This window comes from Monodon monoceros, unplaced genomic scaffold, assembly GCF_005190385.1.
Source record: "Monodon monoceros isolate NGI ecotype Baffin Bay Population unplaced genomic scaffold, NGI_Narwhal_1 Super_Scaffold_7, whole genome shotgun sequence".
Taxonomy (NCBI): Eukaryota; Metazoa; Chordata; class Mammalia; order Artiodactyla; family Monodontidae; genus Monodon; species Monodon monoceros.
This window is the reverse complement of record NW_021703784.1, coordinates 100870038-100895571: the sequence shown is the minus strand read 5'-3', so window position 1 is coordinate 100895571 and position 25534 is coordinate 100870038. Positions and strand designations below refer to the sequence as shown.

The window sequence follows — 25534 nt, the reverse complement described above, 5'->3', positions numbered from 1 at the left end:
AGACGAGCTGCGTTAAACAAAAAGCAAATGGAAGAAGAGCACATTTTGAGGGACCGCCCCCTACCTGCAAAAGGTTTCCCAAAAGAGGTGATATCCGAGGGGCCCTGAAAGATGCATAGGACTTTGGCAAGTAAAGAGAGAGCTATTTCAAGGAGAGGGAATAGCATGATGAAAATCGCTGGGGTCTGAAAGAGGCTTGCTGCTTTGGAAACCGTGAGAGTAGCTTGTTTTTTGGGTTTTTTGTTTATTTGTTTGTTTTGGAAAGGCAGGTGCTTAGAGAAAGTGGTAAGAGAGGAAGGGAGGTAACAAAGGTAATCAGAAGCCAGATTTTTAAGAGTTTTCAATACCAGGCTGGAGCATTTACACAGGCCAGTAAGAATTTAAGCAGGAGAGTAACATTTTTAAATATGTATTTTGTAAAAAAGGTTGTTTGGACGGCTTTGTGTGGGATGGACCACAGGAAGGGGATGTAGGCAGGGAGATTACTAAGAACACTGTGTCAATGGGCAAGGAGAGCTATGCAGGAGTGGGCTGGGACAGTGCCAGTGGGGGTGGAGAGGACAGAACAGATACTAGAAATATTCAGGAGGCAAATCGGCAGAACTGAATGTAGGGAGAGAGGAGTCTGGGAGAAAGCCCAGGTTTCTGGTATGAGAACCGCGTGGATGGTGGGGCTGTCACCAAGATAGGAACGCAGGAAAGAAACAGATTCGGGAGACCGACAGGTCTGTCTGGCTTTTGAAGGTCCTGTGGGGGACAGAGTGGAGTCACACATAGGTGGCCGTCTGGATGTGGACTTGCAGACAGAGCTCTAAGCTGCAGAATAAGAGAGGTCATTAGTGTGTGTGTGGGGGGGGGGTTAAAACCATGGGAACAGGTGCCCCATGTTCAGGAGAGGGGCTCGTCTGCAGGATGGACTGAGGGGCTCCCACCCAGCAAGGGCCCTTGAGGATGAGCCAGACACCTTTTTTTCAGAGAAAAGACTTAGGATAGAGCCCAGTGGAGCCCCTAAATTTAGGATACAGGTCAAAGTAGGGAGGCCCCGAAAAGGGCAGAGAAAAACCAGAAGGATGTGAGGGTAGAGGTTGCCGGGATAGGTCAAACTGGCCGGAGACCTTGACTTTGGACGCCCTCCCGCTAACCTGGCCGGGGTGAGGGTGGGGTGGGGTGGGGACTGAGAGCCTGAGATTCCCCCTCCCGCTGGGAGGAGGGAGGGGCCACTCCACTGCCTCCGCCTCCGCCTCTTTCCTCGCCGCTCCTGCCCCGACTCGCTGTGTCCCGGAAGTGGTCCTTTTCTGGCTCCGGGTGCCGGGAGCCGAACGCCTGTGCTCACGGAAGTGGCCCGGCGGCGGCGCGCCGGGCCCGGGCAGTGCTTGCTCCTGCTGGGGCGCTGCGGTAGCGCCCGGGTCCCGGCGTCGCCATGACCAGCGAGCTGGACATCTTCGTGGGGAACACGACCCTCATCGACGAGGACGTGTATCGCCTCTGGCTGGACGGTTATTCGGGTCTGTGGGGGACCGTCTGTGGGTGCCGGTTTGGCGGAGCTATTGTTTTGGATGGGAGAGCGGGCAGAGCCAGGAGTAGGCATCCTATAGGGCAGTGGGCAGAGGCCTGGGAGTACCGAATACATAGGGGTCGGGGCTGGAATCCCTGAAGGGCCTCTGGGGTCGGCGGGGCGGGGCCTGATGCTAGCGCTCTCTTCCTAGTGAGCGACGCGGTGGCCCTGAGGGTGCGCTCGGGAATCCTGGAGCAGACCGGCGCCACAGCAGCGGTGCTGCAGAGCGACACCATGGACCACTACCGTACTTTCCAAATGCTTGAGCGCCTGCTACACGCCCCGCCCAAGCTGCTGCACCAGCTCATCTTTCAGATCCCGCCCTCTCGACAGGCGCTGCTCATCGAGAGGTGCTCACCTGGCGGGATGGTGGGGACGCCAACCAGTCTGGCCATATACCCATTTTGCAGGCTGAAAATGAGGCCCAGGGAGGGACGGGGCTTATCTAGGCCGGGAGAAAGTTGAGAGCAGAAGGGGCCAAACCCAGGTCCTGCCAGTTCTCCTTTCGCCTCCTTTATGGAAAGTCAGCAGTGTCCCCTGACTCCTCACAGGTACTATGCCTTTGACGAGGCCTTTGTGCGGGAGGTGCTGGGCAAGAAGCTGTCCAAGGGCACTAAGAAAGACCTGGATGACATCAGCACCAAAACAGGCATCACCCTCAAGAGCTGCCGGAGACAGGTGGACACCACACTCATCTGCAGCCCGCCCCTTCACACCGTCCCTCGGGTCGCTGCCCCCCTCCAGGCTCCTCCAGCACCTCGGTGGCAGTGGCTTCGTATCCACTCTGCTCTCTTTTTGGCCCTTGCAAGCCATCTCCTACTCTTCAGCCAGAGTGACCTCTCAGAAGCCCAGATCTGACCTTAGCTTTCCTGGGGCTTAGCCAGGAGGGTCAGTTTCAGCACAAATTAGTGAAGAACTGGAGAGCATGATGCTAAAATGGGGGTGAATTTATTGATAAGAGTGAGTAAACATGTATCCAAGGCAAGATGGCAGGAGCTGGTGAACACTTGTTGAATTGATAACAGGTATTAATAATTAATAGTTTGTTGAAGGAATAACAGATGCTCCATCAGTGTCTGTTGACTGGATAGGTGGGTAGGTGATAGAGGGATGTTCACTAAACAGCTTATTGGGTGAGCAACCTCTGACCAGTCCTCTCTCCTCCTCTAACTGCCCTGCAGTTTGACAACTTTAAGCGAGTCTTCAAGGTGGTGGAGGAAATGCGGGGCTCCCTGGTCGATAACATCCAGCAACACTTCCTCCTGTCCGACCGGCTGGCCAGGTGAGGGGCCAGGTGAGGGGCTAGATGAGGAGCCAGCTGCCTCCCCCTCCTGCACACTCCTTCCTTGTGCCCTGAGACTGGTCCATGTTCCCCACACCAACCCACTTGACCTCCTGGCTGGGCTGGGGGGATGGTTATCCCACTCCTGGTCTGTACTTTGGATCAGACTGGCCTGGGTTTGAATCCCAGCCCGGCCATTCACCAACTGGGCTGTTGTGAGGTGCCACATGGAAAGCCCATGATGGCACAGCCCCTGGGGCTTAGTACTCAGTGAATGGTAGCTGTTACCCTGTGGTCTCCCATTGTGTCCCTTAGGAGACCTGGGCTGAAACCTTCTCTTTCCCCAGATGAGGAGGCCCAGAGAAAAGTGACTTGAAACACATCACACAGTGAGTTAGGGTAGAGAGAGGCCAGAACTCGGATGCCCAGCCAGTGTTGCAGGGGGGAGCTGCTTGCTAAGAAGGAATTTCAAGCCCTGATGGGCCCACTCTCCCCTCCCTGCAGGGACTATGCAGCCATCGTCTTCTTTGCCAACAATCGCTTTGAGACAGGGAAGAAAAAACTGCAGTATCTGAGCTTTGGGGACTTTGCCTTCTGTGCTGAGCTCATGATCCAGAACTGGACCCTCGGAGCCGTCGGTGAGGCCCCCACCGACCCAGGTGCCTGGACACCTCCTCACCTTCTCAGGGCCTGGCTTCCCACCAGCGGTTTCTCCTGCAGGCCCCCGTTCCCAGCATCCTTTCTTCTTCAGGGCCCCTCCCCAGCCACTTCTGCTCCCAGTCCGGTGTTCCCACCCACACGTCTGCAGACAGAGGGCCCACGGCTTCCCTATGGCTTGGGGCCAGTCACTCCACGTCCCTCACACTCCACTTGCTCTTTTATCTCATGGGGCGCAATGAGGTGGTGGGGGAGGAAGGCTCGGGATGTCACAGGAGGGGTTTTTATCTCCCACCCCAACTCCCTTCATGGACCTCACTCAGACCCCCAGGCGGATGACATGGACATGGACTTAGACAAGGAGTTTCTCCAGGACTTGAAGGAGCTCAAGGTGCTTGTGGCTGACAAGGACCTTCTGGACCTGCACAAGAGGTGACCCTTGGGGTCTATGGGGCGGGGCCTGAAGTGGGGGCCCAGGCGACTCTGGGCTTGACCCTGTCTCCCTGCAGCCTGGTGTGCACTGCCCTCCGGGGAAAGCTCGGGGTCTTCTCTGAGATGGAAGCCAACTTCAAGGTCTGTGGCCCAATCCAGCCTCTGTCCCATTGGCATCGTCAGCCTCCAGAGCACTGTCCCCTCCGGGCAGCTCTGCTCATGCCTGAGATTGACCGGCAGGTGGCGCTGCTGCTCCCTCTGCCTGCCTGTGAAGGGGGAGCCAGCTCTTAAACAATGGGGAGTTATTTGATTGAGGGAGGTGGATAGATTTGGGCTCAGCCCCCAGCCTCTTGGGCAGAAGGCAGAACTCCCAGGCTCCCTGCCCCACAGAACCTGTCCCGGGGGCTGGTGAATGTGGCCGCCAAGCTGACCCACAATAAGGATGTCAGAGACCTGTTTGTGGACCTTGTGGAGAAGGTGAGCTGTCCTGCCCGCTGCCCTCTGATCCCCATCCTGGCCTGTCCCTGGGCTGTACCAGTGCTAGATGTTACCTCGGACCCACAGTTCGTGGAACCCTGCCGCTCCGACCACTGGCCGTTGAATGATGTGCGACTCTTCCTGAATCAGTATTCGGCATCGGTCCACTCCCTGGATGGCTTCCGGTGAGACACCCCAGGCTTCCTCACTCTGCCGGCCTCCTTCTGGGGCCTAGCCCTCCTGCAGACTCAGAGTTCCCTGTTCTGTCGCCCTGGAGGTGGAAGTCTGTGTTGACTAGAGTCTCAGCTCCACTTCTTGGAAGCTGTGACCCTGACTTTGGACAGGTTCCTTAACCTCTCCTTTCCTCAGTCCCCTCGTACATAAGCTGGGGGTGATAATAATGAGGATCATAGGAATATTGTGAGGATCAAACAAGTGAAGGTGTAGAGAGCACTTAGAGCAGTGTCATGACACGAGGGGGATACAGTAAATGTCAGCCGATCCCGTTACTGTTATCATTGCAGGCACCAGGCCCTCTGGGACCGCTACATGGGCACCCTCCGTGGCTGCCTCCTGCGTCTCTGTCATGACTGAGGCCCCTCCCCCTGCCCTGCCCACATTGACAATAAAGTTGCCGTGACTTCGGAGGAGGCTGTGAGTGGGCACAATTACGGGTCCGCGTGTGGAAGTGTGTGCAGGTTGCACGCGTGTGTCTGAGTGTCACAGCGTCTAAGGATGTATGTGTCCGTTGGCCCCGCAGGGACTAGGACATGTCAGAGAATGTTATCTATGTACTCCCCATCCATTTCCCCATCCCAGCTGAGTCCACTCCGAAGACAGGGGTCTTGTCTAGGTTTATTCAATCCGTAGCAGAAACACTGGGAGAATAGGCAAAAACCTTGGGGTGGGGTGGGCAGGGAGGTAGCTGGCACAGCAGGAGAGAGCTGAGGGGCAGCCAGGTGGGCTCAGGGAGGGCAGGAGACTTGGTGCTTTTTAACGGGTTTGTCCACTCTGGCGGTGAGCGGGTACTTGGTGATGCCACAGGTATTACTCCCTCGGTGCAGCCGGAAATAGCCCTAGGAAGTTAGGGGACATCAGGGCCAGTCGGCGGGGAGAGGTCTGTCCGGCCCTGTCCTTCCGCCCCCAGTACATCACACTCACCTCCTCACCCCAGTTGGCCCCCCAGGAGTTCCTCAGGATCCAGTATGGGATGGAGTAGCGAGGATGAGGATGAGACCGGGGCGAGATTGCCTTTGCCTGCCTCCCCTCCACCGACTTGCTTTTACCAAAACCCACCAGCAGGACAGAATGATCCACAAGCCGGGGGTCACAGGTGGTAGGTGTGGCCTTGATCACACCCTTCTGGTATTGCTGCAGGGGCAGAGAGGCTGAGTCGGGGGCCACCTCCCCTATATACCCCTCCCCCCAGTTCCCTACCTTATCCCACCTGCAATAGCTTCATGTTGATGGTCACAGTGATGGGGCCTTGGGTGGCCAGGTACCTGGCGATGCCTGGGGGTGGAATGTGCCGTCAGGCCCTGCCTGTCCTGTGCCCCCTGCTCTCGGCTCATGGGTGTCTCTATCTCTTTCTCTTTCCCACGCCCAACCCCCCGCCCCAAAATCCCTCCATCTCTGTCTGTAGCCCTGTCTGTCCTGGTCTGTCTGTCCCTGTCATTCTCCCCCCTGGGCCCGCCCATGTGTCTCCATCCTGCCCGTACTCTGCTCGCAGGGCTGCAGCATGATGAAATCCTGGATCCAGGCCACCCTCTTGTGCTTCTTAGCCCGGCATCTGTGGGGTTTGCTGTTCCCCTTGAATGGGTAGTCCTTATCACTGGCCAGGCCACCTGGACATGAGCAAGGCCCCGGAGGAGACTCGGCTCAGCTCCGGAACATCCCACCCCCCACCCCCCCGACACACACACACACACACACAGCTGCCCCAAGAGACAGGCACTCACTGTTGTTGAGGACAGTCATGAACGCATCCCAGACGAAACCGCCCTTGCAGCCATTCCCACAGCGGTCACAGTCGAGCAGCTCTGGTGCAAACAGGGACAGTGTGGGTGCCCGGGCCTCAGGCATCCCCGCCTCAGTCACACAGGTCCCATCCCCCAGCCATACCTTGCACAGAGACTTCCAGAGACTGATGGTATTCGATGGCCCACAGGGCCTCGATGTTGCCCGCTGCTGCCATGGCCCAGCAACAGTTGCAGTTTTGCTAGTGGTAGAAGGATGGGGGTGGGGGTAGGGAATGCAGGCCTTGCCCCTCCCCTCCCCCTCCCGCCACCAGGGCTGGATTGGGCCAGGCCGCATGGGGGCAGATACCTGACTCCTGATGGATGAGATGATGCCAGCCTTCTTCCGCCAGTCACAGGTCGGGGGCACTGACTGCCCCCACTCTTCAGACCCTACCTTTTGGCTCACACTGGGGGCCTCTCCAGCCACGCTCTGATGCCCATAAAGCTGGCCAAACTCCTCCTCTGGGAGACAGATGGGGCCCCCAAGTTTCACAGTTTTTACCCCCTCTCCCCCACAGTCTGCCTCTCACTTCAGCCATCCACATCCTCAGACATCTGAGTCCCCCTAATACCCTGGGAGACAGAAAGGCAAGGGTACTGAGGCCTAGAGAGAGGCCAGGTTCCTTGCTGGGGTGCACTCCCCTGCACCTGCTGCCTCCCCCTGAGCTGGGTTGTGACCCCGGCTCCGGAGTTCCTGCCCCTGATCTCTGATTTGGGCCAAGCACCCAGGCCTCTGGTCCTCAGAATCCCTCTGGGAAACAAAAGCCAAAAACCTGCCCTGTCCATCTGCTAGTATCCCTGGAGAAGGTTCTGCTTCCCCACCCACCACCTAGGAGCCAGGAGGGGGTCCCGGTACCTGTGAGGTCACTGAATGGAGTCACCCCAAACTCAGCTGTGCCCAAGTCCTCTTCTTGGAGCTGCTGAGCCTTGGCCAGGTTTCGGGCAAAGATGTCCAGGCGGCGAGCATGCTCTAGACCAAAAGGAGGTTGTCCTAGGCTGGCTTCCAAGCCCCCAGGGGTAGGAAGTGGTCACCGGCTTGGCTTCTCATCCACACTCGCCCAGGTGAGCACTGGCTCTGTTTCCCGTGGTCCTTGCAGGCCCTGCTACAGACACCTGGGCCAAGGAAGTGGCTCCCCAGCGCCCCTAGGGTTGGGTTTTCCCAGGAAGCCAGAAGAGGGGTATCTCTGCCCACCTGGGGGAGAAGCCAAGTAAAGGGTCGGAAGGCAGAGTGACTCAAGGGAAAAGTGGATGGTTAGAGACCGGCATCCTGCCTCTCTGTACTTCACATCTCTGACCGCAAGTCTGTGGCTGGAACGAGGCGGGGGAGGGTGGGGTACAGGTCCATGGCACAGGAAGTCTGGGCTGAAAGGTGCTCACAGACCATCCCCCTATGGGAGATGAGATCCAGAGGGCAGGGGCAGGGCTGGCAACTCCTGGGGGTGGAGAGGGAGTCCCCAGCTTGGGGACAAAATGGGTATCCTTGGGTGTTTGCTGAATGAACTCATGACTAGATGGCGGCCTCCTGCCTGCTGCCTGCAGTCACAGGAAAGTGGCTCTGGAGGTGAAGGATCCTCTTGGACCAGTCAGACCCCCAACAGCTGCCGCCTCCCTCCAGGTTCGTAGCCAAGGACGATCCTGTCCCCACTTGTGCATTTGGGAAACCAGGGAGTACACCCCGAGCCCTGTCACTGTCCTGCTGAGTGGCTTTGGCCAAGCACATTCCCCACCCTGTGGCTTGATTTCCTTGTCTCTTAAATGGGAGAAGGGGGGTTGGACCGGAGACATTTGCGCCCCATGATACCTGCTGGGTGTGAATAACTCCGGTTGTACTGGATCTGGAACAACGTGAAGACCTCCTTCAGCTCCAGAGGCTGGGGACCTGGGTCCTGGAAAAACAACCAAGGGCGGCGGGGAGGGGGAGAGGTGAGGAGTCATTGCTGGGACCACACCTCAGCTCCCAGATGTGCCAGGACTGGGTTTGGGGAGCAGCCGGTTCACCCGCTCTTCTCCCTGTGTGGGCCTGGACGCGTCAATCACCTCTCCAGCCTCAGTTGCTCCCTCTGAGAAATAGGAGCAAAGCACTGTTTCTGAGGGGGTGAGCCCCAGGCATGGGGAGCAGGCTGGGGACACTTACCTGGCCCCTGAGGGAGCTCTTGATGCCTTGGGCCAGGCCTGCCACCAACAGGGCCAGGAGATAGGAGAGGTGGACAGTTAGTGACATGATGCCGCAGACCAGAGTGTCAGCGGCAGGAAGCTATGCAGACCAAGGTGGAGGGGCTGAGAGGGTGCAGCTGGAGAAACCACAAAGGGGAAACCAGGCTGCGAGGGGGAGGAGGACCCCCAAGCACAAGAGGCCTTCAGGCTTTTGTCCCTACATGGCCCCCTGCCTTCCTGTACCCCGCTCCACCCCTTTATTCAACAGAGGCTCTCTGCCCATGCTGTTCTGGGCAATTCTAGGGATATGGAGATGGATCTGTCCTTAAGGGGACAGGAGGAGACAGATCCTAAGTGGGCAGTGACAATATAAGGCCATCAGTGCCTCGAGGGGGAAACGGGGCTATGGAAGCCACAGGCCCTGATGACTGGGGGGATGGATGGTGGTCAGTGGGCCCCGGGAAGCATTCTTGTTCATCCTATTACAAAGCTCAGTCAGCTCAGAAGTCACCTCCAAGAAGCTCACCCATCCTGTGGTGTAACCGCAGCTCCCTGAGCCCCTGCTGTGCCTGTGCCTACTGGGCATCTGCGTCCCAACCACACCGGAGGTATCTGCCTTGTTTGTGTCCTCAGCACCCAGGAAGGGGCTGGGCACAGAGCTGGCTCAGTGGGGATTTGTTGACTGAGCGATTGGTCATCATGGGTTTTAAATAGAAAAGTTCAGGGTCCAGGGGACAGCAAGTGGCATCTACTACCCCCTTCTGTTCTTCATTCCTATCACAGTCTGGGGATGGAGATGAGGGGTGTGGGTGGGCCTGAGGGGGCAGAAAAATAGCAGGGTTGGCATCTCAGACAGAGTAAGGCCGGAGGCTAAGGGCTGGGCAGGGGTGTTCACACCTGTTACTTCTGCCTTGGTTTTAAGTGGGTCCTTGGGCTAGGGAGCTCCCATATGGGCCTCCAGGCTGGCAACCAGCACCCAATACCAGAGATGGGTGAGAAAAAAACTGGCTTTCTCGGGGTTCCATGGGGATGGGAGCGACGGGAAGGGATCCATCCACTCATGAGCTCACCGCCTCTTTTCTTCATTCATTAGGAATCTTCCCAAAGCTGTGAGATCCTGTTTTGCTGCACTCAGCCCCCACCCCCCCCACACCCCGGATAGTAAGCCAAGGGACTCCTCTATTTGGAAAAAAGAGTGATGCTGCCTTTATTAAAATACAGTAGACAGACCATCCACAGAGGGGTACCTGGCTTCATGATTCTAGATCCCAGGCATGTGTCCCAAGCTGGTTCTGGCTGTGTGTGACCTATGACTAAAGCCCCATGTCAGCCCTCAGAGCTGGAGGCTCACATAACAGCTTTATTGAGGTATAATTCACATACCATAAAATTCACCATTTTTAAGTATACAATTCAGCGGTTTTTCACGTATTTGCATAATGGTGCAACCATCACCACTGTCTAATATCAGAGCATTTTCATCACCCGAAGAGAAACCCCATACCCATTAGAAGTCATTTCCCCATTCCCCTTCCCCTGGCAAACACTCATCTAGTTTGTCTTTCGGATTTGCCTATTCTGGTTGTGTCATATAAGTAAGTGGAATATGTGGCCTTTTGTGTCTGGCTTCTTTCAACTAGTGTACTATTTTCAAGATTCATCCATGTTGTAGCATATATCAGTACTTCATTCCTTTTTATGGCTGAGTAACATTCCACCGTGTTACCATTTTTTGCTTATCCTTTCATCAATTGATGAACATTAGATTGGTTCTATATTTTGGTTCTTATGAATAGTGTTGCTATGAACACTGTACAGATTTCGTGTGTGTGTGTGGATTGTGTTTTCAATCCCCCTGGGTATATACCTAGGAGTGAAATCGCTGGGTCACGTGGTAACATTTCTGAGGACCTGCCAGACTGTTTTCCGCAGTGGCCGCCCCATCTTACATTCCCACCCACAGTGTATGAGTGTTCCAATTTCTCCATCTCCTCGCCAGCACTTGTTACTGTCTGTCTTTTTGGTTTTAAAGAACTATTATTTTTAGGCTCCTTCCCCCCACGTTGGGGGATGGTGCTGGGAAGGATTTGGGGATGGCGAGGTGCTCTCCAGTTCACACCGCACCCGGAAGGCTCACCCCAGGACCCACCGTTAAGTCCTCTCCTCTCCCCGGGCGGGGCGATAGTGAAGATAAACGGGGGTGGGAAAGGGAACCGAGGGCTCGGCAGTTCCCACACGCCGTCTGCCTCCAGGCGGGGGACCCCTAGACACGCAGCCCTTTCCTGTCTGGCCCCGCCCTGAGACGTGGCCAGCGCAAGACCCCAACCCCTTCCTGGGAGCCAGCTCCGCCCAAACTCCTCCCCTTAGGGCTCTCCGTCTGCTTGGGAGAGGATGCAGAAACCCGGGGACTGGGGGCGGGGTGTGTGTGGGGGGTTGGGGGACGCTGGTGGGAGGATGGCCAGGAAGGCGATCGCACCGGACCCTGGCGTCCTGCACGCCCGAGTTCGGCCCTGCCCGCCTTCTCAGGGGCTTCCATTCATTCTGGGCCAGAAGTGAACTGCCGCCCCCGCCCCAAACTGAGGTAGCCTCTCGGACTGAGGGCTCGCAGGAGGCCGTTCTGGAGTGAAGGAACCGCCTGGCTGAAGACAGCCCTGGGGATGGAGAGGAGAAGGGACCGAGATGGACAGTTCTGGACCTGGGAGCGTCTCTTCTTAGGGCGAGGGTCTGGCGACCCTGGACGAAGTTCTGGTATTTCCAGAGTGACTGTCCGCGTGCACAGAATAACATTCTGGAGGCTGCAGAGTGAGGAGCTGGAAGTCCCAGGATTAGGTGGGGTCTAGGTCCCCAGGATGACATTCTGGGAGGCGCAGAAAGAGTCTGTGGGCCCCGGCCTTAAGTGCACAGGAGTTCTGGGGGCGCAGATTAGGTAGTGTCTAGGTTCGCAGGATGACATTTTGGGGTGCGCAAAGTGAAAGCGTGGGGGCTCCTAAGTGAGTCGGGGGTCTGGCGTCAGGGCCAATGCCCCCAGGATCGGGCGCTAGGGGACCCTGGCCTGGCGCCGGGAGGCGTCTCCGGGAGGCGCCGCGGGGGACCGGGTGGGGGCCTGCGGCCGGCTGGGGGCGGAGAAGTGGGGGGTCGGGGTCCCTCCCCCTGGCGCGGGCTCAGGAATCCGCTGAGGGGCGGGCGGAGGCGCCGGGGTGGGCCGCGCCGCGGCGGGCGGGCGGGCGGGCGGGGGGCGCTTCCTGGGGCCGCGCGTCCAGGGAGCTGCGCCGTCCGCCTGTCCGTCTGCCGCAGGCACTTGCCGAAGCCAGAAGAGCCGCCGGAGCCGCGGGCCGCGGGGCCGTCGCGGGCCCAAGTGAGTGGCCGTCCATGGGGGGAGGGCGCGAGCCAGAGTCTCGGCCGAGTCGCGTCAGCAAGGAGCCGAGAGGCCCGCGCTCCTCGGCCGGAGCCGCTGGGGGACCGGGCGGGGGCGGGGCGGCCCCGGGCGAGTGGGCCCTGAACCCGGCCTGCGTGAGGAGTCGGCCCTCGGCCCTGGGAGGCTCCGGGGCCCCAAGCACGGTTCCGGGCGGGAGGCGACCGGGGCCACGGCTCTGAGTGCTGGTATCGGGAATGCGGGCTGCTGCGGCAGAGGCGCCCTGACCCCCGCCCGCCATCCCCCAGCCCCAGGATGCTCCCCTTCGCCTCCTGCCTCCCCGCGTCTCTACTGCTCTGGGCGCTGCTGCTGTTGCTGTTGGGGGCAGCGTCTCCCCAGGATTCCGAGGAGCCCGACAGCTACACGGTGGGGACAGTGAGGTCACTGGCCTGGGCTGGGCTGGGCAGGGACACAGAGACCAGGATCCTGGGGTGGCTGCTGCTGGGGAAGATTCTCCCCTCCCCTGGTTGGTGGAGCAGCTGGGGCCATTGTTTGGAGCAGGCGGGGAGGGTGGCCAGGCTTGGGCCCTGGTCTTGGCCTGGTCAGCTAGAGGGGGCCAGGGGTGACCACTGGCCACCTCTGGTCCCCTTGTAGGAATGCACAGACGGCTATGAGTGGGACCCTGACAGCCAGCACTGCCGGGGTGAGGATGCTTGGGGGACTGACCCACCCCCGAGAACCGGGAAGGGGATTGCAACCCCACTTCCAAGAGCTGCTCTGTCTCCTGCCCAGCTCTGCCTGGCCGTGGCCAGCTCTGGTTCTCAGGCGGCCAGCTCGGCTAGGGGTGGAGAAACCATCCAGGCCCCTCCTTCTCAGAGAAACCCAGGACACCCTGCCCGCCCCCCTCCCCACCCCCTCAGGAGTCTAGAGAGCAACAGGGCGCTGTCCTGGATGCCTCCTCTAATCACTGTCCTATCCAGCTTTGTCCCATCACGGCTCCAGGAGAGCAGTGCCTGCGGGGGTGGGTAAGGAGGCCTGCACATCCCTGTTAGGCTGAGTCAGGGCCAGGGCTTTGGGGAGGGACAGAGACCCTCTTGGGGGCAAGAAAATGGGGGTGACTATAGGAACAACTGCTCCACCCAGGGGTCCTGGGCAGGCAGCCTTAGCTTCTTGAGTAGAGAGGGAAGGCCCTGCCCGGGTCACTCAGCTTAGAGAAGGCTGAGATGGGCTCCTGCCTCCCACCCCCTCCACGGCCGGCCCAGGAGACTGGCTGTGCCCAGCAGGCCCCTCTCCGCAGATGTCAATGAGTGCCTGACCATCCCGGAGGCCTGCAAGGGGGAAATGAAATGTATCAACCACTATGGGGGCTACTTGTGCCTGCCCCGCTCTGCTGCTGTCATCAGTGACCTGCATGGCGAGGGACCACCACCACCAGTGCCCCCTGCTGAGCACCCCAACCCCTGCCTCCCGGGCTATGAGCCCGATGAGCAAGAGAGCTGCACGGGTGAGTAAGGGTCACCCTGGCACTGAGGCTTCCAACCCTTCTACCGAACGTCTCTCACTGCATCTTAAAAACTTACACCTCATGTTCCTCCCTTGCTCAAGAGCCTCCTCAGGGCCACTAGGATAACATTCAGACCCTTGTCCAGACCCTCACTGCGTGGGGCCTGCCGCAGGGGGCCCCAGCTCCTGTTACACTGCCCAGCCAGCCTCTGGGACCCTCGCCTTGACTGCTGCAGACGTACTGCAAGAGCTCTGCCTCTCAGCCTCTGCCCCTGCCCCTTCCTGGTCTGCACCCCACCCCTGGGTGCTTCGGGCCTTGGAGGAAGGCCCTGGAATCTGTGCTCCTGGGAGCATGGGCAGGGCCTTATCCTATGCTTCCCTGGCATGAGGTCTCCCAGCGTAGGGGTGCCGTTCTCATTGGCTCCAAGCTGGTAAACTCTTATTTGTGCTGTTGGGCGGGTCCCCGTGTTCCTGTTGTGGGTGCATTAGTCACCCACACATCCATGTCAGTGGCACCTGACCTGTGTGCTCCCACACTGCGGCGTCTGTCGTGTCGGGTGGTGCATGGGCTGCCAGGCGGGGGCTGAGTGGTGTCTCCTGCAGACGTGGACGAGTGTGCCCAGGCCCTGCACGACTGCCGCCCCAGCCAGGAGTGCCATAACCTGCCTGGCTCCTACCAGTGTACTTGCCCCGACGGCTACCGCAAGATCGGGCCCGAGTGTGTGGGTGAGTCTGGGGAGCGGCCTTTCTGGTCCCTGCTCTGTGCCCATGACCTGGCTCTCACTCTAGCACCTGATCCCCATTCCAACCCACCCCCAGGTTTCACCCCAGCCCCCTGCCACCTCTGCCTTACTGTCACCAGACACAGGACTGTATGCATGTATGTGTGAGTCCTGGCTGATCTGGCCCAGCCCAGACACAAGCAAGACTACGGGTGATGAGTCCCAGCTGGCCTGAGCCGCACCTGACATTTGCCCTCTGCTGTCCTTCCCCTGCCTCCATCCCAGATATAGATGAGTGCCGCTACCGCTACTGCCAGCACCGCTGCGTGAACTTGCCTGGTTCCTTTCGATGCCAGTGCGAGCCGGGCTTCCAGCTGGGGCCCAACAACCGCTCCTGTGTGGGTGAGGCCGGGCTGGGCCAGGCTCCTGGGTCCTGCGCAGGGTGGTGTGTGTGGGGGGAGCTCCCTTCCTGACCAGCCCAGGGGCAGCAGGGGCTCTGGGCTGCTCCTCGGCTTTCACCCCTCCCCCTCTTCCTGGCACCCCCAGATGTGAACGAATGTGACATGGGGGCTCCGTGTGAGCAGCGCTGCTTCAACTCCTATGGGACCTTCCTGTGTCGCTGCCACCAGGGCTATGAGCTGCACCGGGATGGCTTCTCCTGCAGTGGTGAGAGCTCCACCCCTGCCGCGTGTCCCTCCACTGGTCCCCCAGGCCCTCTGTCATGCTGCACCTCCTGCCCCACAGCCCTCCCCTTGATGCCTCCACGTCCCGTCCATCCTGCACCCATGTGCCTCCTGGTACTCCACCCCAGCTGGTGGCTGGGCACCTACAGAGCTGCCCACCAGAACTCCCAGCCTGGTGGGGAAGGCACAGAGGGGAGCAGTCAGATCCCCACCGAAGCTCAGTAGGGAGACTGAACGAAGATGTAGGTGCCCCCCTCCCTGGGAATCAGGCTGATGTGCGTGCGAATCCTGGACCAGGGCAAGTCACTCTTCTCTCTGAGTCCATTTATTCTTCTGTAGAATAGGTTGTCTTGAGAATTAAGTGAGAAAATGACGACAGACTTTTTCAAGTCCCAAGCAGCAACGCTTTAAAGTGAATTAGCATTTATTGAGAAACTGCCCTGTGCAGTATGCTTTCCTTACATATTTGGCCTTATTTAATCCTGCCAACAATCCTATGAGATAAATAGCAGTTTTTCCTCCTCTGCAAATTGACATTAATACTTCCCTCAAGTTTTGTTGGGAGGATTACAAAAAATAAGATAAAATACTTCAGCGAAGAGAGATTGAGTGACTTGCCCAATGGGGCCAGGGCTCTATCTCACTCCATGTCAACCGGCCATGTGCCCTGTTTCTGTTATGCTTTGTGCTTTGCTGGCAAGGAAGGCCGCATTGGTACCTGGCTAGGTGCCGGGCAGCATAAGGGGCACAGAGGAGAAAACCTGGCTCCTGCCTCTGCTGCTCACACTTGGCAGGAGGTGACTGTAATTGGGCGGATTGTAGGTTGCAGGATTCGGGCAAAGTACTGAAACCCAGAGCAGGCTGGGATGCCTCGAGGGCTTATCAGTCTAAGCCACTGATTTTATTGACAGGAAAACTTAGGTTCCCCAAACTCAGTCAGTAGGATATAAAGCCAAACCTCTAGATTCCCAGTGCTCTCATTTAGTATCACCTTATAGTCCTGGGGCAAAGAGAGATCTGTGAGCTGGGCAGTCCTTTCTTTTTTTTTTTTTTTTGCCATGTGGCTTCTGGGATGGAACCTATGCCCCCTGCAGTGGAAGCGCGGAGTCTTAACCACTGGACCGCCAGGAAAGTCCCCTGGGCAGTTCTTTCTTGAACCCTCTGTCCGCTGCTGAGTTCCGCAGGGCCTGTCTCTTCTGCTTCTTTCTACACTGAGCCTAACCTGGGGCCAGGCTCAGTCGATGAGATGAGCATGTGTGAGGCTGAGCTGGAGGACTGCGGCAGCCCAGTCCTCAGCCCCGCCCCCCTCCCCCTCCCCCCTCAGATATCGATGAGTGCAGCTATTCCAGTTACCTCTGCCAGTACCGCTGTGTCAACGAGCCAGGCCGCTTCTCCTGCCACTGCCCGCAGGGCTACCAGTTGCTGGCCACGCGCCTGTGCCAAGGTACAGGTTGCCCCGGTGCAGCGGGCAGGGTGGTGTCAGGGGCTGGTGGCCTGGCATCCGGGTTCCAAGCCCCTCTCCCCCGGCACAGACATTGACGAGTGTGAGTCGGGTGCGCACCAGTGCTCTGAGGCCCAAACGTGTGTCAACTTCCACGGGGGCTACCGCTGCGTGGACACCAACCGCTGCGTGGAGCCCTATGTCCAGGTGTCGGACAAGTGAGTCTACTCGACACCAGGCCATAGCAGAAACTACAACTCCCAGAGGGCTCTGCGGCTGACTGGCACCTGTTCGGGCTGCCGAGTGCTCTGAGGGCCGATGGGAGTTGTAGTCCAACTAAACCACACATGCTGTTACAGCAGGAGTGGGAGGATCCTTTTGGGATCCCTAATTCTGGGGGCGGGCCAGACTTGGAGGATGGGCTATGACCTCATTCGTGTTCCCATCTCGGGGTCTCCAGTCGCTGCCTCTGTCCGGCTTCCAACCCCCTGTGCCGGGAGCAGCCCTCGTCCATCGTGCACCGCTACATGAGCATCACCTCGGAGCGGAGCGTACCAGCCGACGTGTTCCAAATCCAAGCGACCTCCGTCTACCCTGGCGCCTACAATGCTTTTCAGATCCGTGCTGGAAACTCGCAGGGAGACTTCTACATTAGGGTAAGGCTTTCCCCTAACCCCACCCCTCAACTGACTTGCATAATCCAAAACTGAATTCCAGGAAACCTTAAGTGGGAGACGCAACTATGCCACCATGCCCCGCCTCTTCTCTCAGTGTCCCTCCCCCCAGGGGTCAGAATTTCTGTAGCGAGGTAGAAGTGTTCTAAATTCCCTCGGTACAAACTACAGATTGTTAAATACAATTCTAGCAAGGCACTCAGACACGGGTTTGAGTCCCTGTGCTGGTCTGCGTATCTGGCTTCAACTGCTTCACCCTTAGGACAAAGGACTAGCATGAGGCTGGATGGAGGTAACAGACACAGCAGAGTCTGGGAAAGGCAAACAAGTGGAGCTGGATCTTGGAGAGAGAGGCAGCAGGGGTTGGCACAGGGGCTTGGGGTCTGAGAATCCAGCTCTCTGCTGGTGGAGGTGGGAGGAGGGCAGGGTCTGGATGTGACACAGTGAGAGGGGTGTTAAGGGTTTGTCTGGTACCAGTGCTGGTTTTCTCTTTCTGGAATTGAGCGCTTTGAAGGGGAGTCTGCCTGCTCCAGGTCACCAAAAGCCCCACTGCTCCCGAGTCTCACACCTGGTCCTGAATCAGTTGACCATGGTTAGACAAAAGAAGAACTAGCTGGAAAGGGTGGGAAGAGCACCAGTGGGATGTTTCTGAGGTCAGGAGCCCGGGTGCAGATGTCGAGGGAGTCACAGGTTTGCATGAGCGCCTGGGGTCCCAGGCTGACCAAGGCTCTCTCCACTCCACAGCCAACTGGTCGTGGATACCAGACTCAGGGCAGGGAGGTGATGGCGGGGTAGGGTCCTGGTGTGTAGGTTGACGCAATCTACGTGTCCCCCCACCCACTGTACCCTGCAGCAAATCAACAATGTCAGCGCCATGCTGGTCCTCGCGCGCCCTGTGACAGGCCCCCGGGAGTACGTGCTGGACCTCGAGATGGTCACCATGAACTCCCTCATGAGCTACCGGGCCAGCTCTGTACTGAGACTCACCGTCTTCGTGGGGGCCTACACCTTCTGAGGAGTGGGCGGGGGAGCTCTCAGGGAGGGGGAGGTTCCCTGTAGCCGAGGAGCCTGGGGCTCAGGGATGACTGTGTTCTGCTAAAAAGGGAAGACGCTGTTGTGAAGGGTAGAGAGAGAAAGGCAATAAAGGGAGAAAGAAGGAGTCCTGGTGGCTGAGGTGGGTGGGTCACACTGCAGTGAACCCCAGAGTGGGGAAAGGGCAGGCTCATGGGAGGCGGGCCACGTCCACCTAAAGGCAGGGGGTGTCTCTGTCCAGGCTGAAGGGCTCCATTGACAGGAGCTGGGAGCTGCATCCCCAAGACTGGAACTGGCCTATATACCATGGGCATCAGAATCACCCTGAGGAGGGAAGAGGTAATGAGGCTGCAGACTCCAGGCCCCAGCCCAGAAATGTGGGCTTGGCTGCTCTGCAGTCGGCCCGAACAATCCTGCTCTAGACAGTGCCAGGAGGCCCTGGGTTTCAATCCTAGCTTGGCCTCAAACGATCAATTTGGAGAAATCCTAGTAGCTCCCTGAGCCTCAGTGTTCCAATCCATAAAATGAGGCAACTGGACTGTTAGCGCTTTATAAACTTTTCTTTTCCAAGCTACAGAACTTCTTCTCAAAGGAAACTTTATTTAATCAGAGAACTCGGATGACATAAACTAGATTCAAAGTTGCAACGCCTCACTGACTTCATCTCCCTGGCAGTCTCAGTGCCCTGCCAGGGGACCCCACGGGTCCTGAGGAGCTCAGTTTAAAAACTGGACCCAATGGTCTCCCCAGTTCCTACCTGGATATCTTACAAGACCCCTGGGGCCTGGCATCTCCTCCTAACACATAAAGCTGCAAACACTTAAGATTTTTATTGTAGCCCAAAGATCCCGGTTAAAAGGCTGCGTAGCCTGGGAAGATGGAGGCGGGGTTCTGTCTTGTGGCATAGCTCAGGTCAGGGGGCCGTGGCTGCAGTAAAGCTGTGACAAGGTCCTGCTCAGAGCTGGCCCCAGATTCCTGCACAAAGAGAAAGGCAAGTAAGGGTCAGGCCTGGGTGAGGGTAACCGCACCCCACCTACTCTCTCCAGGTTCTGTCTCCTGCCCTCACCTCTGCAGGGGTCCACACTTGATGGTGCTCAGCAGCATTTCCTTTTCCTTCGGCGTGGCACAGGCGTCATAGGCGGCCAGCAGGCTGAGGGTGGGGTGGGGAGTATGAGTTTCTAAGTTTTGGCAATGGCTGACTGCCGGCCCATCCCGAGTGGCTGAGGCCAGTGTCACGGGAGGCGGGCCGGAAGAGGTTGGCATGGGTTAGAGGAGTCAGGACCATGGCCGCACTTCCTGAACCTGGCATTCAAGGCCCTGCTCCATCCTGCTCACCCTCCTTTCATGCTCCTGCAAATGTTTCCCAAGTATGGCTGTTCTTGGCCCAGTCTTCATGGCCCGCCCACTCCTCCAGGAAGCCTTCTCTGCTGCACCAGGTACAGGAAGTCCCCTCCATACGAACCTTCAAGTTGCGAACTTTCAAAGATATGAACATATGTTTGCATGTCCAATCACGTAAGTTAGTTCATGTGTCTGGTGTACATACTCACTCACGTGCATCCTCTACAGGTGGGTGTGCTTTACTCTATAGTACTGTATAGAGTACGGTAGTACAGTATCTTTACTTCAAGCCCAGGATGTCCAGAAGCAAGCGTAAAAGCAGTGGTATATAGCTGACTGTGTTAGTTGGGTATTTAAGCTAACTTTGTTAGACTTACGAACAAATCGGACTCATGAACGTGCTCTTGGAATGGAACTTGTTCGTATGTAGGGGACTTAACTGTAGAATGTCTCTCTCCCCCTCCTCCCAATGCCTGAGATTCTGTCTGGTCTTGGCTGGCTCTGTCTTCCTCACCACCGGACCTCCATGAACTCCTCAGGTATCAGCTGGGTCTGTCCAGCCCTCACAGAGCCAGACCACCCGCAAGGCACTGGCGGAGTTGACGTCCACGCAGGGTGGGCGGGGGCAGAGGACAGGGGCTCTGTGGCCGCCTACCTGGCAGGGGTGCTGTACTGATCTACCAGGGCTGCCGCCTTCTCCCCGCTCACTCCGCGCACCTGCATCAGCTGCCTGGCAAACACCTCCCGCACAGACTGGGCCTGGGGTCGGGGGAGGACCATGTGAGGAGCGGCCCAGGGCTGGACCTTGTAAGGAGGGGCTGCGCAGAGGCAGTACCTTGTTCTTGATGGCTCCCGCGTTGAAGTCGTTGAAGGTGAGGAGTGAGCAGAGAGGGTTTGGGGAGGGCCCAGCCCTTGATTCAGGGTCCCCTTGGGTTCCCCAGGGGCGACTGTGGAGGGTGTGGCCCTGAGGAAAGAGGGAACTGAGGCCAGGCCAGAGCTCTAGGGGACAACCCCCAGCCAGGCCTTGCCCCATCCCAGGCCTCAGTGGGCCAGCCTGAGAAACAGGGATCTCACTCACCTCGCCTTCCTTGAGGGAACACGCGACCTAAGTAAGGGGCCAGTGCCGGATGGATGCACCTGCTCACCTGGTAGAGTCTCTGCAGGCCCCTTGTCAACAGGGCCAGATAGGCTGCTGACTCCTTAATATCTGCTGTGCGTTTCACAAAGAAGCCATCGATGACCTGGAGAAGAGGATCCAAGGGAAAGAGAGTGGCTCCTGAGCGGAGCCGTAGACCACAGGGTCCCTGCCAGCCTGGCCCTGCCCTCCCGGCTCACCTGAGTGTTGGTGACAGCCTGCAGCAGCGTGCCCTCGGGAAGGCTGAGGTTACGCACTGAGCCATGCTCTTCCACCAGGTATACTCGACGGCCCAGGCCGCAGCGCTTCAGCCGGAACTGGGCAGGCAGATGGGGAGGGTGAGGTGGGTCAAAACCTGGATGCTCATATGCTAGGTGTCCATCAAGTCACCCTCAAAACCGTCACAAGACCTTGGTCCCACCAGTTCGCCTCATCCTCCCTAGCTTCTCCACCTGCCTCAGAGTGGCCTCCACACCTTTGCTCACGCTGCTACTCTTGCACAGAAAGCCCTGCCACCATCTGAGCGATGCCCATTCTTCAAGCTTCCCTTGGCCTATACGTGGCCTATGGGGTCAGCCTAGCAGCCAGCACTGACACATAGCTGCTGCGGTTTCACTTCTGGAGGAGTGAGCCTTGTTTACCCCAGGCTGCAGGGGCTGCACACCCTAGGGGTCTTAACATGCTCCTCAGCCCTGCCCAGAGACCCTGCATACCTACTGTGCGCCTGGAGGGGCCCGAGGGGAGTCTGATCTCGGGGCTGCCCTGGAGCAGCTCTAGAGGGGGTGTGGCTGGAGGTGTGGGAGCTCTGCCTGGATACCACCCAGAAGTGCCCCTGAGCGCGCCCGGGGCAGGGAGGGTGGTGAGGCCAGTGAAGGAACCTTTTGCTCCCGGAAGCGGCTGTCGATGATGCTGCTGCACAGGTCATCCAGCCGCTTTCGCTCCACGATGTGGTCCAAGACTAGTTCTCTAGGTCGTGCTGCTGAGAGACCAAGAAGGGTCCCGTTGGCTCGCGTCCCCTCACCCTCCAGGCCCTGCCTCTGCCCCCCACCTGCCCATCCACACCCCTTACCCGGGTCCCTGGGACTGGTCTCTTGGGCCACCCACACGAAGTCCCCGACGTGCAGCTTGCGCACCGTGTGGGTCACGTGCAGCCGCTGCAGCTCTTGGAGCAGCTCTGGCCTGGGTCCCGCCCTGGAGTTGCACGGTGGGAGGCCTGAGGGAGGGCAGGCCAGGGCCCTTGCCGCGTCCTCTCTCTCACCTCCCCCCACCTCACTCACCCCTTGGTCTCGCCAACGTCCACGCACAACAGCACCCTGTACTCTCCAGGCCCCAGCTCCAGCGGTGGCTGTTGGACGTTCCCTTCGCTGGCGCCACTACTGGGGAGAAGGGGTGGAAGTCGGTGTGTGCAAGGCCAGGGCTGCTGCTCCTCTAACCCCTAGGAGGTGGGGCAACCGCAGCTCAGCTGGAGCTGATGGAGACAGGGTGGGGTCCTGGCCTCATTTTGGGGACGAAATCCCCTCACAGCTCCTCACAGCTCAGCTGAGGCCGCTCCTGGCACCGCAGGCTCCTCCCCAGGGGGCTCCTCTGGCCCACTGCCCACACTCAGCAAGCTCAGGCCCTCCGACTCAGCCAGCTTCTGGGCCAGCTCCAGACCCTCTGGGGTCAGTGAGTACCTGGTGGGTGGAAAAAGAGAACACAGATCTCCCTTCTTCACTCATACTTGGCGGGTTCCCCTGCCTGCCCCCAGCTAGGCTGGTCTCACCAGCCGTGGCGACACTTCACAAACAAGGCCAGCGGCTGCCCAACACCCCTCCTGCTAGCCATGTTCTCGCCCCTCAGATTAGCTGCCTCTGGACCTGCCCAGGGCCACTCCTCAGGTCGGCAACAAGTACACGTCAGGCTGCAGGGCCACCTCAGCACGGCACGCCTACTCCCCGGGCCCTGCCTCCTGCATCTCACGTCCGTTCTCCCCACCTAGCTGGCTGCTGCGTCCTGAGGACCAGATTCCTGTGGAGGAGGGAGCGGAGGGCTGGCCAGGACCGAGCACTTCCAGGGGCCACCTGTTCGTACGGGAGGAGACCCTTAGAGAGCTCCCAGGGCTACTACCTGCCCACTCCCTTGTCCCACCCCGCTGCTTGCTCCCAAGAAGGGCAGCCTGTGGTGGGCTCAGGGTCAGATCCAGAGCCACTTGGCTCCCTCCTTCCCCCTCTCAGTGCTCACCCCTGGAGCCTTCTGGGCACACCTCTGCAGCAGCTCCTCCTTGGTTAGGAAGCCGTGGCTGCTAGGATTCTGTAACCAAGGCAGAAATGTAACCAACTTAGGTTCAGTGCCCGAGCAGCCTGCCCCAGGAGCCGCAGGCCCGTGGCCTCAGTTCCCCAGACTCCCGATTTGGTCAGGCGCTCACCAGGTGTTCCCGGTACAGCAGCAGCAGTACTGCTCGAGCTCCCGAGTGCCGAGCTGGCCAATACTTGCCAGAGCCTCCTGCTTTGAGCTGGGTTGGACCCTGAAAGGTACAGGGGGCCTTTGAAGCCAAAAGCCAGCCAGCTGTTGCAGACGCAATCCCTGGCAAAGCTGAGGTTCAGGTTCTATCTCAACAGACTAAATGGCCCTGAGCAAATTACTCAGCTGCCTCTCTAGCTTCTGTATCTGTAAAATAGGCCATGTGATAGTATGATCTCCTGCAAACTTGGGATGAGATGGTGAACAGTTTCAGGGGACGGGGGGGGGGGTAGGGGTGTAAGCGGCCCGGCCCAGCCTCAGTTCTAGCACAGGACAGAGAAGGTAAGACAAGACTCAACAGCAAATCCCATAACTTACTGGGTTTGGCCCCTTAAATAGCTTGATCATGGAATTCTCTCAACTGACTCTATTATAACTTACTATCTACACCTACAGATAAGAAAACTAAGCATCAAACAGAATAAGTCCTTTGCCCAGAGCCAGGTGTCACTGGTGGGATTTGGACCCAGGCCAGCTAAGTCCCCCAAGCCAGAAAATCTTACTCCTGGTGCTCCTGTTTTCCCTTCTACCCCCCCCCTGCCCTCTCCTCACTGGCATGTAAGGATCCTGGACTTTGGCAGGCCTTTCCCGGGCTGGACTCTTCGCTCCAGGTGGTGAACATGGGGCGTGGTCACCTGCGGGAGTAGAAGAGAGTCAACCCTGGACCCTGGAATCCAGCAGGTAGGATGGTCTGGGACGTGGCCAGCTCAAGTGGTTGGTGAGAGCGGTGAGGTTCTGAAAAAGTCAGCCACTAGCCCGACGTCAAACAGCAACTTGGATAGGAGCAGGGAGCCTGAAGCCAAAGTATCCCAGGTGGTTACAGAAGCTGCATCTGAGGGAGGCTCAGGGGACCACCGACCCCTGCTCCCAGCGTTCACCACCTGATGCCTTGTGCTGCTGCAGCCGCCGGTCCAGCATCCGGCAGAGCCCGTCTCCGAAGTGCTGTAGGATCTTAGCTTCCTTGCCGCTGTGCAAGGGCAGTGGGTACCGCCGTAGGGAGCGCAGTGCCTGGCGGGGTAGGGGTACAGTACCGGGTCAGGGTGGACATGGCTGTCTGGCCCGGCCAGCACCTGTCCCCCATCAGGCCCGGCCAGAACCCACCTTCTGAAACACGAATTGCGTGCGGCGCCCTCTGCTGGCTGCCTCGTCCCGCCACTCGGTCAGCCAGCGTACGAAGAGCGGGTTGGCGCAAACGGGCAGCGGTCGTTTCCGGCCCAGGCGGACCGGCGCTGCCATGAGCCCCAGGGCGTGAGCCCCAGCCCTCACGCCGGCAGGACTGAAATGCCGCTAGTTCTGGAGACGGGATTCGAACACCTGGTTCCGGCGGAGGAGGGCGGGACCTCTCCAATCACGTGGTCCCATGCGGGGAACTAACCAAGAGGACTGATTTCTGCTGCCCTCCCCGCCCCTGTACTACTCCAAGTGGTCGGTGCCAAGCACAGTCTCTACCGCCTCTCGCCTTCCCGCCGCCCCGGGACAGGACAAGCGTTTCGGACGCGCCCCGCCCGCCCCAGGCCTTGACCCGCCCCTTCCTCCCACCCCAGATTCGAGAGCGGGGGTGGGGGTGGGGGTCCTCTTTGTGCAGGAGAGAGGAAGGTGGACAGCGCCGCCCTGTGGCTGGGAGGTCTGGTTGGGGCGGTGCATACCGAGTAACCTAAGGCTGTCAGTTTCAGGCTCGCTCTAGCGGAGGCCGGTATAGAGACTGGGCTTATGAAGAGTCCGGGGGGGGTGGGGGAAGAAATGGGTTGAAGGTAGTTTTGTCGGAGGGACATTAGGAATGGGTACAGGGAATGAGGACACGAAGGTAACGCGAGAGCAGCTGAAAGACCCTCCGAGGAAATGGTGATCCCGAGCTGGGGCCTCCATGGGGGAGGGGCGCGAAGTCGGGGACACACAGGGAAGGCCAAAGCTTGCAGGACGGGGAGAGGGGGACAGAGGACAAGTAGAGAGGGAACAAATAGGAGGTACTGGACATCGGAATATGTGGGAGGGGCTGAAGTGGTCACGCTGTTGGATTCAGGGTAGCAGCCTGGGAGTAAGAAGCCCGGACAAGGGGAAAACACTAAATAGTTTTTTTTTAAATTATTTATTTATTATTTATTTTGGGGTCTGGTGTTGGGTCTTCGTTTCTGTGCGAGGGCTTTCTCTAGTTGCGGCGAGCGGGGGCCACTCTTCATCGCGGTGCGCGGGCCTCTCACTGTCGCGGCCTCTCTTGTTGCGGAGCACAGGCTCCAGACGCGCAGGCTCAGTAGTTGTGGCTCACGGGCCCAGTTGCTCCGCGGCACGTGGGATCTTCCCAGACCAGGGCTCGAACCCTTGTCCCCTGCATTGGCAGGCAGATTCTCAACCACTGCACCACCAGGGAAGCCCCACTTCATCGTTTTTGAGACTCATTGGAGGTGGGGGACCCTCAGGGAGGTTAAGATGGGAACTATGCAGAGGGGTCCCAGTTGAGCACGAGAGTCTCGCCAGCAAATTAGAGCAGCCCTCATCTGCTACACCGGAAGTGGCGAGGTGCGGATCTGAGGCCTTACTGGAGCGGAGAGGCGGGCGCCAGAGCTTCCAGGCCCGCCCCTT

General features: G+C 58.7%; 4 protein-coding genes across 9 annotated transcripts; 2 read left to right on the top strand and 2 right to left on the bottom strand.

Annotated features, from left to right (window-relative positions):
- The first annotated feature begins 1295 nt into the window (after window positions 1-1295).
- FIBP (FGF1 intracellular binding protein) lies at window positions 1296-5067 on the top strand. Of its 2 annotated transcripts, none has more exons than XM_029209604.1 (10): window positions 1296-1505; window positions 1707-1905; window positions 2107-2233; window positions 2737-2837; window positions 3342-3496; window positions 3818-3926; window positions 4004-4067; window positions 4317-4403; window positions 4491-4588; window positions 4928-5067. In XM_029209604.1, the coding sequence occupies exons 1-10, from the start codon at window positions 1421-1423 to the stop codon at window positions 4995-4997; spliced, it is 1095 nt and encodes a 364-aa protein (XP_029065437.1). In that variant the 5' UTR covers window positions 1296-1420; the 3' UTR covers window positions 4998-5067. The 2 variants fall into 2 exon arrangements, with proteins under 2 accessions (XP_029065437.1, XP_029065438.1); XM_029209605.1 differs by having other exon boundaries at window positions 3342-3475; window positions 4928-5050.
- A 179-nt stretch (window positions 5068-5246) lies between these two features.
- CTSW (cathepsin W) lies at window positions 5247-8653 on the bottom strand. The gene is made up of 10 exons (XM_029208595.1): window positions 8556-8653; window positions 8223-8307; window positions 7278-7391; window positions 6729-6883; window positions 6525-6621; window positions 6362-6442; window positions 6122-6247; window positions 5851-5915; window positions 5565-5774; window positions 5247-5479 (listed from the first exon to the last, which is right to left on the bottom strand). The coding sequence occupies exons 1-10, from the start codon at window positions 8640-8642 to the stop codon at window positions 5369-5371; spliced, it is 1131 nt and encodes a 376-aa protein (XP_029064428.1). The 5' UTR covers window positions 8643-8653; the 3' UTR covers window positions 5247-5368.
- Window positions 8654-11815: 3162 nt separating this feature from the next.
- Window positions 11816-18556, top strand: EFEMP2 (EGF containing fibulin extracellular matrix protein 2). Its single transcript, XM_029208679.1, has 11 exons — window positions 11816-11930; window positions 12236-12353; window positions 12582-12630; window positions 13225-13431; window positions 14034-14156; window positions 14438-14554; window positions 14699-14818; window positions 16160-16279; window positions 16368-16494; window positions 16737-16932; window positions 17804-18556. The coding sequence occupies exons 2-11, from the start codon at window positions 12243-12245 to the stop codon at window positions 17963-17965; spliced, it is 1332 nt and encodes a 443-aa protein (XP_029064512.1). The 5' UTR covers window positions 11816-11930; window positions 12236-12242; the 3' UTR covers window positions 17966-18556.
- Window positions 18557-18718: 162 nt separating this feature from the next.
- Window positions 18719-24445, bottom strand: MUS81 (MUS81 structure-specific endonuclease subunit). 5 transcript variants are annotated; one of them, XM_029208674.1, is made up of 16 exons: window positions 24059-24445; window positions 23839-23965; window positions 23510-23592; window positions 22863-22961; window positions 22679-22747; window positions 22433-22518; window positions 21991-22131; window positions 21736-21834; window positions 21528-21649; window positions 21337-21437; window positions 20659-20775; window positions 20469-20564; window positions 20159-20287; window positions 19979-20082; window positions 19049-19132; window positions 18719-18957 (listed from the first exon to the last, which is right to left on the bottom strand). In XM_029208674.1, the coding sequence occupies exons 1-16, from the start codon at window positions 24191-24193 to the stop codon at window positions 18891-18893; spliced, it is 1659 nt and encodes a 552-aa protein (XP_029064507.1). In that variant the 5' UTR covers window positions 24194-24445; the 3' UTR covers window positions 18719-18890. The 5 variants fall into 5 exon arrangements, with proteins under 5 accessions (XP_029064507.1, XP_029064508.1, XP_029064509.1 ...); XM_029208675.1 differs by having other exon boundaries at window positions 21337-21434; XM_029208676.1 differs by having other exon boundaries at window positions 21736-21831.
- Window positions 24446-25534: the final 1089 nt, after the last annotated feature.

Bases quoted from the DNA above. Each gene is read 5' to 3' on its own strand.
- MUS81 (XM_029208674.1), bottom strand. From the start codon at position 24,193: ATGGCAGCGCCGGTCCGCCTGGGCCGGAAACGACCGCTGCCCGTTTGC. The intron at 22,962-23,509 runs GTGAGGAGAGGG...TGTACCTTTCAG, and splicing joins TCCAGGATCCTTACATGCCA to GGTCCAACCCAGCTCAAAGC. The intron at 20,083-20,158 runs GTACTGCCTCTG...CCCCGACCCCAG, and splicing joins CGGGAGCCATCAAGAACAAG to GCCCAGTCTGTGCGGGAGGT.
- FIBP (XM_029209604.1), top strand. From the start codon at position 1,421: ATGACCAGCGAGCTGGACATCTTCGTGGGGAACACGACCCTCATCGAC. The intron at 4,068-4,316 runs GTCTGTGGCCCA...CCTGCCCCACAG, and splicing joins AGATGGAAGCCAACTTCAAG to AACCTGTCCCGGGGGCTGGT. The intron at 4,589-4,927 runs GTGAGACACCCC...TTATCATTGCAG, and splicing joins CACTCCCTGGATGGCTTCCG to GCACCAGGCCCTCTGGGACC.
- CTSW (XM_029208595.1), bottom strand. From the start codon at position 8,642: ATGTCACTAACTGTCCACCTCTCCTATCTCCTGGCCCTGTTGGTGGCA. The intron at 6,248-6,361 runs GTGAGTGCCTGT...GCTCATGTCCAG, and splicing joins CATGACTGTCCTCAACAACA to GTGGCCTGGCCAGTGATAAG. The intron at 5,480-5,564 runs GTGAGTGTGATG...CTAACTTCCTAG, and splicing joins GGGCCAACTGGGGTGAGGAG to GGCTATTTCCGGCTGCACCG.
- EFEMP2 (XM_029208679.1), top strand. From the start codon at position 12,243: ATGCTCCCCTTCGCCTCCTGCCTCCCCGCGTCTCTACTGCTCTGGGCG. The intron at 12,354-12,581 runs GTGGGGACAGTG...GTCCCCTTGTAG, and splicing joins AGGAGCCCGACAGCTACACG to GAATGCACAGACGGCTATGA. The intron at 14,555-14,698 runs GTGAGGCCGGGC...TGGCACCCCCAG, and splicing joins CAACAACCGCTCCTGTGTGG to ATGTGAACGAATGTGACATG.